Below are 15,527 nucleotides of genomic sequence, written 5' to 3'. Positions count from 1 at the left end.
TTAGGATATTCTTTGACAGTGGTGTGCATATGATTAGCAGATGTAATATAAAAAATAATAAAGAGAAATAACCAAAATCTTTCTTAATTTGTAATTTTATTATCCTATTTTTATATATCTCTGTAATTGCTTCAAGGTTATGACACTTGTATCTTCTCTTTCTTATTGCAGTAAAAATGCTTATTTTTTTTTTTTAAATAAATAAAATAAACATCTTTAATATCATAATTTACTGAAAAATTATTCAAATAAATATAATGAATATTACTTATACTATCTCCAGGGTGCATGTATTTCATGGAAATGTGCGCAAAATTTTAACAGTTAGCATAAACTCTGATCGACAATCAAGTCTCTGAGGTTTATTTTATGCACAGGTATATTGGTCATCGGCAAAGACAAAACTGAAAAGGAATAGAAAAACATTGCTTCAGAAACATTTAAATACAAAATGAAGGCATAGACCAAGAGTAAAAATTTGGGAGTTGTAGACTTAATAAACTTACAGAATAGAAAGGATAGTGAGCATGAAAATACTACTAAAAAAGGAAGAAATACAAATTAGGCGAAGTAACAACCAAATTATGAGAAATTAAATAACAGTTTCACATGCCGTGTTTAAATAAAAGAAATACTAAAAGATACTAAAAAAATAATACAGGATGGAATGATAAGTGTCACCCTAAAGAAAACGACACTACAGATTTATTTTAAAACTTTTATTGAAAAAAAATCAATTCAGCTAACTTGATTATGTAGTAGAGCTGATATCTATTCAATGTAGCCTCTTTCAGCCTCAATCACCAACTTGATATGGGTCCAGAACTGGGAGCATGTCTTTTCTATAAGCGCCAGCTGAAGCTTGGCGGATGGCGGCGATCAGGCTGGTTTTAGTGTTGTGGGAGGTCATGTTGGTGATGTTCCTAATATATGACTAAATGAAGTAGTTCAGCAGGTTCAGGTCAGAGAAAGAGGGGGGCCAGTGAGAGAAGGGTACAAAGTTTGGACTTGTGAGTCTGCTGCCACACCCAGCAGCCACTTAATTACACCAGGGAATCACCATACTCATCCAAATACACTTTGGTGTTGACTTTCAAACCGACTCCGAAGATGTGAGGTGGCATAATGTGGTCCTTACTTGAAACCACACTAAAGATCATAAATATGGCAGCAAATTTTGTTTTCATCACCCTGGGTACATCCCTGTTATTTGTGGCAATCTAATAATGCATTTTAGAGTTCTAGCAATGGTCCTGTTGTCATAACTTGGATCGGTAGAGAGCATGAGTTGTACAGTGGCGCATCTCTCATCTACTCATTGAACATTGTGTCACTTTCAGACATTATAGAAGGCTCCTATCGCTCTTGGGATTTGTACACAACTGACCAAATAGTAGATGGTACCGGTCTGCTGAGAAAAGTTTTAGTGAGACATAAAAACATACATACATATAAATAGACATTTGAGATTTATATTATAGACTAGCCTGGGTGCCCGGCATTGCCCGGGTGTTTAGAGGTGTGTGTTGAGCAAAAAAAAAAAATGTGGTAGTTGGCAGGCAGGCTCAAACCCGTACTGCAAAGGAGGAAAGTCATGTGATAAAAAAAATGTAACGTCTTTGCCGTTGCCTCCATGGCCAAAGCGGAAGTGGCGAAGGTTTAAATTAAGGCTAGTCAATCAAAAAGAGAGGATGACTTTTGAAAATATCGGCAAAAAAATGCGCCCCATCTCTGTAGAAAAGTGCCCAGTTTAGGCTGAAGGAATTCATATTTTAGCCAATTTTTCGATATTTGTCGTCTGAAGGGTTGAGCTTCAAAACAATACCGATCTTGTGAAAATGCATCGCCTCTGTCGAAAGTTTTAGGCAGATATACAAACATACATACATACATTTAAACAGACAGGTGAGATTTATATTATATATGATTCTTTTTTGCATTTTATCTTTGATTTTTTTTTTTTTTGACAAAAGTACAAGCATCTTTTCATTATCATTAAAAGAGTTTTTTCTTGTATTTTTTTGTTTTTAGTCGAAAAAGTTGTTGTGATTTGTCGTCTGTTAAATGCTGACGCCATTCATAACAACCAAGTTATCCAGACGGCACTTTCCCACGCTTTCTGCTACCTCATCGGATCCCTCGAAGACTTAAACACAGCTGTATCGCAGCGGACAATCATTTATTTAGAAACTATCAAGCCGTCAGCGATCAGAGTAAGTTCAAAATATTAACATGGCTTGTGGCATGTGAACACAAGGTGAAGGTTGAGGACATGCGTTGCATGGAGTGAAATTATATGAAAATAATATGATGACTGTGTAACGTGAATTTTAATTAGGTGCTATTTGCGACCTGACAATTACGTAAATACTATTTGTTTCACTTGAAATTCAATTTTTTTTTTCATTATTATAATAAAGAAGCACCAAAGCTTCCAAATGAAAATTATTGTCAGGATCATATTTGGTTTAACGTCAGTTTTTATATGCTGACTTGTATGGGATTGGTTTAAGAAATTGACTTCCAAACTAACCTATCTCTGGCTAGGTCTTTATTTATACCTCTTTCTCCATTTTTATTCCTTATTCTCATGTTTTCCCTGCTTTCCTTGGCCTACTCCTGCTACCTCAACTGTTCTTCATCTCCTTTTAATGTGGCAACACCATCAAGGCTTCCTATCTTCCTCACATTTTTCTATAATGTCCAGATTTAATCTTGCTTTCAGGTCCTCTAAAACTAAGCCTGTCTTTAAGGTTGACATCAAGCATCCATTATATCATTCTCATATCAATTCTCTTCATGCAACACATGTCTTCAACACTCACTAGCTACATTTCACTTCTACACATCATACACATGCCTGAGATACTCTTCCATTTTACCAACATGGCCCTACAATTGATGATAAATGAAAACAAATATCTTACATATATATATATATGTACAAGGTTCCTTCAAAAAGTTTCCAGACTTTTTTGTACGGGCACTTTTATTGATAGTACACACATGAAACTCTAGTCCCCTTTAAAGTAATCTCCTCTGGCTGCAATACACTTGTTATATTGTTCCAACAACTTCTGGAAGGCCCCGTAGAAGTACTTTTGTGTGAGCGTGTCAATGACCCTCATCACATCCTCTTTTATCCTCTCAATTGTCATATGATAACAGCCTCTAAGGTTCTTGAGCTTAGTGAATAACCAAAAGTCACAGGGAGCAAGATATGGACTATAGGGAGGGTGAGGAACTATCTTGATGTCCATAGTCTGATCTTCTCTGAACACCTTCGGATAAACTTTGCGCAAATCTTTTGCACCTTCAATTCCTCGCGAATAATCGTGTGTACAGATCCATCACTGACATCAAACTGTGCACTTATTGTCACTATCAACAGACAGCAGTCCTTATCCATGAAATTCTTTATTTGGCCAATCAATTCTGGTGTTCTGACTTCCTTACTCCTCCCACACCTCTCATTATTCCTCACAGATTCCTTGCCTTCCTTGAATTTCTTATGCCACTCAAAAACTGATACTTGTTCATGCAAGATGGTCCAAAAACAGTCAGAAGCATTCTATATGTTTCTGTGGCATTCTTTCTAAGTTTGAAACTGAATTTTATTGCATCCCGTTCTTCTAAGGTGTCCTCATGTCCAGATTGCATTTTTGAAATGGAGTCAGAGATGGCTTCGTTGCCGGGGTCGAATCTCTCGACCGGTGTTAATTGTGACATCCTGCACTGATGATTCCCGAAAGGATGAAACACTAGTGTCTGTAGGTATTTAATAATTATTATAGTAAATAATCATATATATATATATATATATATATATATATATATATATATATACACACACACACACGGAGCTATAGCTCCCAGGTTAGGATGTAAAACCACATGGTTCCTTCGCTCGCAAGGTCATCAACCCTAACATTGTTTCCATGGTCTTTCTTTTTCTCCTCTTCTGGTCATATTATCATCTCTCACATTGGTGACTGTCAAGATAGAGGGACTCTCGTGTTCACAAATATATAAAATACTATAAAATAAAACACAAACTCTGACACATTTTGCAATCTGGGTGTGTGTGTGACACCATCGGCTCTCTGAATGCTAAGGTCTACATTTATGACTTTTTTTTGAGGATGTATTCATCAGTTGGTTGATCAATTCATGTAGATTTCTATTGTTATTTTCATGGCAAGTGCTTGTCTGAGCTCCAATCTATGCCCCCCCCATACCCCCTCCAATGCTGTGTGCCGCGGTCTTCCTCACTTTCATCTTCTCTTCTGGTCATATTCTCGTCTTCTCAGATTGGCAACTGTCAAAGGAGAGGGAGTTACAAGTATATAAAAATACAATAAAACAAAACACAAACTCCGACACATTCTGTAAATATCAGTTGTATTCTGGGCTTGTGTGTGACACCATCGACTCTCAGAACACTAAGGTCCCTATCTATATCTTCTGCCAGGACCGTGTTTAGCAGTTGCTGTTATCTCATTTCAATCTGTTCTGATTCACAACTTGCGTTTGACTGCCCCCAACCATTGCAAAACTTACCATCACACCTGAAATTAATTCTAAAATATATTGATCAATCTTTTTTTTTCTCTCTCTCTCTCTATCTCTGGTTACACTTTGATTAACAATCCCATTTTAGCTTTCTTTTGTGTCCCTTGGTAAATAATTTCCTTTCCATTATTCTGCTGATAAACTCATTTCCTCTTCTATATTTTTATAAAGTAATAGGGTTCGTGTGTTTCTGTCTGTGTGTACAGCTCTCCACCATCAACGAAATATAAAGGAGGTAAGAGGGTAGATCTCTCCTTGTAGAGAAACATTAGAACCCATTTTAGGATGTTTCTGTTATAAGAGACATAAGAATCTTTGCCTAATTTCTTTATATACTATTCTACAAACAACCCCCATATCGAATGACTTATGCTCATTTGCATATCACATTATATTAAATCTCTTTAACTAATTACCTCGACCTTATTACATATTGGAAATATTCTAATCATTTCAACTGTACTATTTACAAAATCTATTTAACATTTAATCTATCTTCTATCTTCTATCTATCTATATCTATATCTATATCTATCTTCTATATATCTATAAAAACAGAGATGTGTGTGTGCCACAGACGATTTCTGATTGGTTAATCCAATAATCACATCTCCTAAAAAACAACCGTTTCTACGCTCTTACCTTTACCATAAAATATTATGGCTTTATTTATTGTCCATCTTGGAAGGGTTTAATTTTTTAATAACTTGTTATTTACAAATTAAAAAAATACGAAACTATTATACGAAACTAAACTACACGAAATACGCGCACACACGCACACACGCACACACACACGTTCACTACCGTCACGTTGTTATGGCAACCAAACCCGCTGACTTCTTTTTCTCATTTCACTCGTGGTCTTAAATTCATTTCGGGTTTGTATTACTGTACATATAGATTCGAATAAGTTGCCAAAAAACAAATATATAACAAATAAATGTTATCAAAGGCAAATTTTTCGTGTTTTTATTCAATTTAACATGTTTATTCAGCTCGAAAAGCATACAGTGTTTACCGATGTATTGGAAAATTCAAGATGGCGGCCGATTCTCTCTTGAACACGGTAAGTTTGGAAAAAGGTGTAATAAATAAAAAACCGGTTAAAATACTGTTAAAAACTCGCTCAATATATGTTACCGTGACATAGGTTGACATATATTCGGCGGGTTTTTAATAGTATTTTGTATAGTTTTTTATTTATAACACCTTTTCCCAAACTTACGGTGTTAAAGAATGTGTGAGACGCCATCTTGAATTTTCCAACACATCGGTAAACACTGTATTCTTTTCGAGCTGAATAAACATGTTAAATTGAATAAAAACACGAAAAATATATCCAGTTTTTATCGGTTTTTTACCTTCTCTGCAGAAGTACAAAAAAAAAAAAAAAAAAAAAAAAAAACGGAAGGTACTTTTACAGAATGTTAAACTAACCCTAACCGATGTTTTATGTTTAGTTTAGGAAAAGTCAGAAGAAATAAAAGTCATTATTGCATGAAATATACGTATTTAGTTGAAGTATTGTTTATGTCAATTCTTTCGAAGAAATTTAGCAAGAATACCTGTAAACCAGGAAATCGGTAAAATGTCATCATGGATGAATACTTGTCTATTATAATTTCTACCCTTGACAAAAACTTAGCCATAACAAAAGAGATTTATTGTTCAGATTGTTTTTGAGATTGATTTCTAAAAAGATATTTTATAAATAAAATCGACTTTAAACTTAAAGACTTAAATTACAATAATTGAATTTAAACATTCTTATTTCAATATTTGGCACATAACACCTGCAAAAATGATCACAATGTCAGGATTTCATTTTATTTCAGAATCGATGGCAAATACTAATATTTAACATTAGTTTATCATTTAAGCCGATAAAAAGCCCTTTTTTTTTCCGAGTCATAAAAGGATTTGGAGTTTCCTAATCAACCTTTCGGGTGCAGTTGCACGCTCTCAAAATAACTAAAGTGTTGGCTTTAAAAAAATTGGTTCATTAAAACTAAACAGGTTTAGTTTTAATAAAAAAAAAAAAATTAAAAAAAAAATCGCTTTGGTAATTAGATATGTCGTATGGTTATCCCTAATCGCTGAATAAAACCGCTAACGAGTTGAATGATTACGACATAAAATTAAACTCGGGTTCCTGAAACGGAAACTTCGTTTGTTTTTGTTTTTTTCTTATCAATATATTTACATTGTTATTTTGTTTTCATTTTCAATCATTCGAACAGTTTTCTTTTTCAAGTAATCCAAGTTACAAAATTCCACTGTTTACTATGCTAAAATCACAATGACTAATGTATACCTATTAACCCTTATCCTTGAGTGGCCTCTGGGCCTTGATAAGTGGTGACACCCATGTAAAAAAAAAAAAAAAATCACTCGAACAGTTTTCTTTTTATAATGTACAGTTTTAAAAGTTTAAAAACGATATAGTTTTTACTTCAGGAAAATTAATGGGTCAGTTTTTACGATGTGCCCTGTTAAAATACTGTTAAAAACTCGCTCAATATATGTTACCGTGACATAGGTTGACATATATTCGGCGGGTTTTTAATAGTATTTTGTATAGTTTTTTATTTATAACACCTTTTCCCAAACTTACGGTGTTAAAGAGGGTGTGAGACGCCATCTTGAATTTTCCAACACATCGGTAAACACTGTATGTTTTTCGAGCTGAATAAATATATTAAATTGAATAAAAACACAAAAAAGATATCCAGTTAGGTAGAAAAGTAACTTATCTTGCCTTTGATAACATTTATTTATATATTTGTTTTTGACTATTTTTTCGAATCTATGTGTACAGTAATCTTGCCAGGATGCGGAGGAAAATGAATGAAGGGGGAGGGGAATAAAATAAAAACATTTTGGAAACAGAGTAAGTTTGAAAGAATTGCTTTGCACAGAAAGAAATTAATGAAAAAATAAAATTAAATTTCTTTTCTTTCTTGATTTTTTTTTTAGTTTTTTATGAAAAAGGAAGTCAAAATTAAGACTATAAAAAACAATTTTTATTAAGAGCGAACCTCAGTCGTCAGGTCTGTAAAAAAAAGACGTGGAATAATAAATGTTTTCTAATACAAATTGTTTTTACTTATGTGTTCATTTGTCTCTTTGAAGTTCGTTTGTTTAATATATCGGTTTGCAATATAATTTTGTCATTCTGTCAGACTCAAATTTTAAATCTATATATCTATAAAAGTGAAAGTGTGTGTGTGTGTGTGTGTGTGTGTGTGTGTGTGTCTGTGTACATTTCCCTACGAAATAACTCTGTCAATTTTTAGTCTACAGACTCGAAATTTGATATACAGGGTACTGAGATTTGGAAAAATCTATGTGATCGGTTTTTAGCCAGAAATTTGGCGATTAAGGGGTCAAAGTTCAACGATTTGAGCTTTGAGAACTCTACCAAACTTCTCCGACAATTTTGGGTCTACACACTTTAAATTTTAGATATAGCTTCCGTGGACATGGATCTAACTTAATAACTTGATTTGAGCCCAAAACAATAAATTTTCAGGGGTCATAATAGGGGTCAAAGTTTAAAAAATTACCCCCTTTTTTTTTGCTCAGCATACACCTCCAAACACCCGGGCAACGCCGGGCACCCATGCTAGTTTTGTTATATTTCTTCCTCTCTTCCTCCTACTTCCCAACACTTGGATGGGAGGGGGTCGATAGCATCACAGGGGAAAACTGTTTCAATTTCAGCTTTTTTTTTTTTTTTTTTTTTTTTGCTATCAGCTACTCACATTCCTCATGATACCTTTTTGGTCCCCCCTGACAAAAAAGGGTGGACCTGTAAATTCACCCTTGTCCGTTCGTCTGTCCACACTTTTCTCAATAACTACGCCTTGGAATTTTTTGAAATGTTGCACAAACATTAAACATGATATGAGTAAAAAAGTAACAGGACGGATTTTCTGGGAAAACTTCTGTTGCTCCCTCTCCCCATCCCCAGGGATGCCTTTCAGGTTAAAATGGCTAAAATTGACACATTTGTGCTTATTAAATAAAAAAGTTGATGCCTTGGATTTTATAAAACTTTCTGAAAAGTTGTAACTAACTGATTTCTATATAATTTTTGTTTGTCTATACTTTGCGATAACTCTTGGGTGTGCCTCGGGCCTCTTTTAAAAACACTCCATTTTTTTTTGGACTATTTTGCCATATTTGTCCAAAGTTTTCTGTGTATGTTTATTTAGCAGTTTTGCATGGTGCTAAAGCAAAATTTAAATAAGCCTTGGGGACTTTTGGGGCTAAATGGGGGGGGGGGGGAAATGATGAACTTAATCATTTCCGTTTTGCATAGTGCAGAATTCAAATTTACATATGTTAAGGCCTAAAACTGCACTGTTTGTTCATTTTCACCAGAATTTGACATCCTTCTGAGGGCTAAATGGGGGTGGGGGCAAATGCTGAACTTAGTAAATTTTTTTATGCCTCGTTCACTGTGCACTAACGACCACGCATGCTTCACTTGTTCTTCTTTCCATTTTTTTCTTGTTACTTACATATTTTGATTAACAATCCCATTTTAGATTTCTTTTGTGCTACTTGGTAAACAATTTCCTCTCCATTGTTGTGCTGATAAACTTGTTTCTTCTTTTTTAGCAATATTTTCTTCCTTCCTTCCCCCTACTTCCCAACACTCTAGGCAAGGGGGACGTTGATAGTATCAAAGGGAAATTTGTCTTAATTTCAGCTTTTTTTTTTTTTTTTTTTTTTTTTTTTTTTTTTTTTTTTTTTTGCTACTCACATATCCTTCTTTTCATTTTTTCAGTGCCTGATCCAGTGTTTAGAGTTCCAATTTGACACCGTGATAAGTGACCGCACAATGATTTTGCACAGGATCCATTTGTTATCCAGCGTCCTTCCGGATCAACCAATCTTATCTTGGGAATTCTTCCTCGCTCGCTTTGATACTCTGTCCCTGGAAGCTCAGCTGGATCTAGAAACTACCGGCGATATATCTTATCCAACAGGTAAATACGAACGACCCACGGCATTGATTTAATCAATAAATGTCGTACATAATTTTAACATTACCTGCATCTGCAGTCAACCCTAATCTCCTCCACTTCAGAAATATTTTGGCATTGGATGTAATCCCCTACTTATTTTGGAGATAAAACATGTGAAGTTAAGCAACTTAACTTTTAAGTATCTATTAGTGTTAGGACGATTAATCGGAATCTGAAAAATTCTTTTGCTTGATTTTTTTATTTTTTTTTAAACTTAATCTATAATATAAAAGCGGAAATGTTTGTGTGTGTGTGTGTGCACACTTTTTTTGTATCTCCGGCAAAAGCTTTTTTCAGAGGGGTGCTCGGGGGAGGGGGGTACCATTTCTTAGAACTTTTTATATACTCCCTAGATTATAATATCTCCAATTTATGAAACAGGGTCATCTATATCTTTTATTTGAGCGACTTTTATTTTATAAAATTATTCATGCTATCCCGTGGTCCCGCATGTTTGTTCGTGGTTTGCGTATAAAAAAAGCAAAACTAACGAAAGCAAAGGCAGTTTTCCGGCTTCGTGCCAGGGACGTCCAAAAAGCAATTAGCTTTGATCACTTTGTGGAAAACCCCTCATATCAGACAATTGCTATTCATTTGGACACCTGGGAGCTGGGCACGAACCTGTGAAGAAAATAAATATCACGATATTCATTTCATTTCTTTGCCGACTCCTGACCTAATTATCAGTGAATCCACAGCTTTTGATTGACGTCACTAAATTTAAACGCTTTTCACTTCCTTTGTTGTTGTAGCGCAGCGGTAAGATCTTAGGCGTTCCACCTTTGCATCACGGATTCGAACCTGCTTGCATACTAACACTTTTTTTTGTTCTTTTACACCTTCAAACACCCTGGACAATGCTGGGCACCCCCGCTAGTCTATAATATAAATCTCACCTGTCTGTTTAAAAGTATGTATGTTTGTATGTCTGCCTAAAACTTTCGACAGAGGCGATGGATTTTCACATGATCAGTATCAGTTTGAAGCTCGACCCTTCGGATGACAAATATAAAAAAAAATTGACAAAACCATTAATTCTTTCACCCTAAACTGGGCACTTTTCTACAGGGAGGGGCCGCTTTTTTCACCAATATTTCTGAAAGTCATCGCCTCTTTTCGATTGTCTAGCCTTAATTTAAATCTATGTCACTTCCAGTTTGGCGATAGGCACAACAGCAAACATCATGTTTTTTTTCCCCCCTTACAGGTTCGAGTCATTTTTTTTTTTTTTTTCGCTCAATACACACCTCCAAACACCCGGGCAATGCTGGGCACCCAGGCTAGCAATAATAAAATGATATTGATTTTAATGTACCTCCCTTTGCTCGGTATTAAACGTAGCATTAAATTCCTGAAAAAAAAAATCTTTTCATCTATATTTTCCAATTGTATCGTTCTTACTTGTGCAATTTTTACCAAAATTTGCTATGATGTTTGATAATTTTTGGATCCACAATCAGTAAATATTTATATTTAAGAATTAGTGTCAGTAATAGAAGATAGAAAATGTGGTTTTGAGCAAAATAGAAAATTTGGTTTTGAGCAACATAGAAAATTTGGTTTTGAGCAACATAGAAAATTTGGTTTTGAGCAAAATAGAAAATTTGGTTTTGAACAAAATAGAAAATTTGGTTTTGAACAAAATAGAAAATTTGGTTTTGAACAAAATAGAAATAATTTAAAAGAATTGCTTTTGTAATCTTTTGTAATCCCTAAAAGTACTTCTTTTAAACTCCTCGCCCTAACGTTCACAGGGAACATGAGTTGGAACAGTTACATTGAGAGCATTGCCAGGACCGCTGCGAAGAAGATAAGCTCTCTCTACCGTGCTAGAAAACTACTAACACCTGAAAGTATCTTGTACCTCTATAATGCCACCATTCATCCACGTATGGAGTATTGTCATATTTGGGCTGGTGCATCTGCTACTAGTCTCTCACTCCTAGACAGAGTTCAAAAGAGAGTCGCCAACCTGATAGGTCCTGAACTGTCATCTAGGCTTCAGCCTCTGTCCCATCGATGAAATGTTGCATATCTCTACCTGTTCTACAAGTATTTTAATGGTGAATGCTTCGACAAGCTGCAAGCACTTGTACTCCCTCGACGTAAATACCTCCGAAAAACCCAACAAGCAGCTAAATCCCACCCCCATGTAGTAGAGATCCCTAGATGTAGGAGAGCTTTCTATTCCAGTAATTTCTTCCCCAGAACTGCTTGACTTTGGAACTCCCTTCCGAGTCCCTGCTTCCCCAACTGTACTGACATGCAGAAGTTTAAGTGTAATGTGAACAGACATCTTGCTGCCCAACTCCCTACATAGTACCCCTATAGCTTATGTCCCTGATAGGGGGCTTCATCAAAGTGGCAATGTGCCTTGTTTGGGGTGAAAATGTAATAAAAAAAAGTCAGATATAAATTTCTTGGGTTTCCATACCTAAAAAAAGAAGAAAGAAATACAGTTATACAGAAAGGAATGATAGAATTGTCACTAAAACATGATTTCAGCTTGATGAAAACTAGTTTTCATTTTTGTTGCAGATCATCTACTCATTGGTCAGTTGTGTACAAATCCCAAGCGTGATAGGAGCCTGCTATCATGTCTGAAAGTGACACAATGTTTAACGAATGAGTAGATGAGAGATGTGCCACTGTACAACTCATTCTCTTTACTGAGCCAAGTTATGACAACAGGACCATTGCCAGCATCCTCAAAATGCAAATCCTCACAGTTCAACACTTGAGGACACAGCTCAGCAAAGTTTCTAGCCATGGTTATGGTAAAACAATAGTTGAAAAGTTGCGGGTTAAGCACAATTAAATGACATCATCCTCTTAATTATAGTGAAACGATTCTCTTTTCAGTCAGTCTACAGAGCCTTCCTTACCTACATGGTGGAACGATAAAATTATCGCACTAGAAAAGGAGACATGATTCCATTTCCATTTGATGAAAACCGGTTTTCTTTTGTTGTTGCAGACCATCTACTAGTTGTGTACAAATCCCAAGAGCAATAGGAGCCTTCTATCATGTCTTAAAGTGACACAACAAGTGAGATCGAAGCTGCACTGCTGTACAACTCATGCTCTCTATCAATCCAAGTTATTAAAACAGGACCATTGCCAGCACCCTCAAAATGCATTGCTGGCTTGCTACGAATAACAAGGACATGCCCAGAGTGATGAAAAACAGTTTCCAGCCACGGTTATGGTCATTGGTGTGGTTTCAAGTGGGGGCCACATCATGTCACCTCACATTGTTGAAGTTAGCTTGAAAGTCAACACCAAAGTATACCTGTATGTGCTAAAGAGTGTGGTGATCCCCTGGTGCAATCAGCTGGCTGCTAGCAGACCTGGGTGTGGCAGCAGGACTCTGCGCTGGCCCACAAGTCCTAAGAGACTAAGGCTTCTTCAAAAGCAGTTCTATGACTTTGTACCCTTCTCTCACCCCCATCCCCCCTTCTCCCTAGATCTGAACCTACTGGACTACTTTGTTTGGTCATACATCGAGAACATCACCAACATGACCTCCCATAACACCAAAGCTAGTCTGATTGCTACCATCTACTTAGTATTCGCCGAGCTCTAGCTGCTGCTTGTGAAAAAGGCATGCTTCCAGTTCTAGACCCGTATCGAGCGAGGGATTGAGGCTGAAGGCGGCTACATTGAACAGATATTAGCTCTACTGCATAATCAAATTACCTGAATTGATTTTTTTCAATAAAAGTTTTTAAGTAAGGTTGCAGTGTTGCTTACTTTTAGGTGACAACTTTGTCATTCCACTCTGTGCATAAGAAACTAGTGGCAAGCTGAGTAGATTACATCCACTTAAATTAAACTTTGTAGTGTTAAACTTTGTTCTTATTTACAATGTCTCTTCACGGGACAGAGTTAGACACCAGGGTCGTTTTTTAATGTGGAGAAAAGGAACAAAAATAAAAATTGTCTCAGTCGTGAAGAATTTCTGCTCCACTGACAGAGAACAAAAAATTGAAGTGAGCATCTGAAGAACAGATACTATACTTTGATCTTGACCCGAAGGCCAGTCATGGTCCGATATTAGAATTATAAAGGTAGAGGATAGTCTAAGGTGTGAGAAATTGTTTACACTGACAGAGAGAATCGATCCGACAAGATCTGAAGAACGCATGCTATAATCGTATTTATAAAAAAGCCTGAGACTAACAACATCGCATTTTTGAGAGAGAGGTTGCAGAGAAGAACGGTGAGGATATGTCTCTGCACTTTATGTTCATGAATTCCCGAGTTTGACAAGATATACCTAAAGAAGATCAATGGTTACATTAGTATAGGGTGTCCAAAAAGTCACTAAAGGGTTTTTAACTTAAATAGATTCTTTATTTTTGATGATATCTTTATGTAATTTTAACACAATCTGTCTAAGATATTAGGAAATTAAAACAAAAAAGAAAAAATGCAAAATTCAAAAAAATCTTTATTTATGAAAAAAATAATGCCTTTTCAATGTTGCTCATTTTCAGCTTTGCATAATTGTAATCTTTCCAAAATATTATTCATGACAGATTCCAGAATCTTTGGAATGCGATTTAACTCCCTTATTTCATTCCGTGAGCTGGCAGACCTCAAAACGTAAAACCCCAAATCCCGCAAGAATTGAAGGAAAACATCAGAGACTGAGACTAGCAACATCTCATCTGTAAGAGGGAGAGGTTGTAGTGAAAAAGAAAGGATGTAGCCAATCAAACTAGATACACTTCTGCATCTTATCAAGAACCTTCAAATGAGACACAGATTATGACACCAGAACTCCATACATGGTCTGATAATGGATTTGCAGAGACAAAGAATAGCCTCAGGTGTGAGAAAGTGCTTAAATTGATAGAAAGAAACTGTATTTCAATGAGGTATCAAGGCAGCAAATTAATGAAAACCACTAGACCATTGAACCAAACGAGCTGGACCAAAGGAAGCAGTGGATCTGATATATGAACTCCATGAAAAAGCTATCCATGAGAATCTCAGGAAGTCACAATACATGAACAAAGCGTGGTAATTAAGAAAAAAAAAGGGGGGGTTAACCCTCTTTTTGAAATAGATCAAATGAAATGCAATGTTTTACTTTATTTTAATTTATTTGAGCCTCAATTAATTTGTTGTTTTCTGTTTTACCTTCCAGATTTAACCAGTAGTGATCGTGAAAGTGAGCATTTTTTGAGAAAACTTAATCGAGCCAGATTTGCATTAGCACGGACAGACAGTATCCGTTCCGTTAGCGAGAGTCTCAAGAACAAACCCCCATATCGACGGGCAGTATCAGTGCCCCTTCACCTTGTGACAAGAACTGCTCCACCTAAAGGTGAGTCTGGTCAATGACTGATATATATTCATATTAATATATATATATATATATATATATATATATATATATATATTCATATTAAAAGTCTATATTACCATAATTTATGATATATATATATATATATAGTTGTGGAGTTATTTTTTTCTGCTGATAATTGCATATCAGTATGTGTTACTCTTTCTAGGAAATTTTAGGAAGTTGTCTCCTTTACATTCTAGGGGAAACATGTGTCCATGGATAACTATTTTATCTATAATAATTATATATATATATATATATATATATATATATATATATATATATATATATATATATATATAAAGATAATTAAATGGTTTTCTTGTGTCCAGATAATTTTTTTTTTTTAATTATCTATTATTGCTATAAAGCTCTATCTGACAAGATATTGAGCACTTTGTGCTGTCTTGGATCGGCTTGGTTCAATTCTGACAAGTTGATTTTTCATATATATATATATATATATATATATATATATATATATATATATATATATATATATATATATATATATATATACTCATAAGTAGAATAATACCCTTCCCAGGATGGGTAAAATT

The 15,527-nt window shown here is 35.2% G+C and overlaps 1 protein-coding gene across 1 annotated transcript in view; it reads left to right on the top strand.

Moving 5' to 3' along the window:
- Positions 1-15,527, top strand: part of LOC145267065 (protein unc-79 homolog) — a gene marked incomplete in the record, with an annotated part of 244,654 nt that overhangs the window by 95,673 nt on the left and 133,454 nt on the right. The window contains 3 exon segments of the mRNA XM_080123020.1: positions 2,032-2,213; positions 9,371-9,572; positions 14,767-14,946. Coding sequence (XP_079979146.1) covers positions 2,032-2,213; positions 9,371-9,572; positions 14,767-14,946 — 564 coding nt within the window.

This window comes from Euprymna scolopes, chromosome 42, assembly GCF_053919585.1.
Source record: "Euprymna scolopes isolate OS-2025 chromosome 42, ASM5391958v1, whole genome shotgun sequence".
NCBI lineage: Eukaryota > Metazoa > Mollusca > Cephalopoda > Sepiida > Sepiolidae > Euprymna > Euprymna scolopes.
The sequence above is the reverse complement of the archived record's forward strand: the minus strand, read 5'-3'. Positions and strand labels throughout refer to the sequence as shown.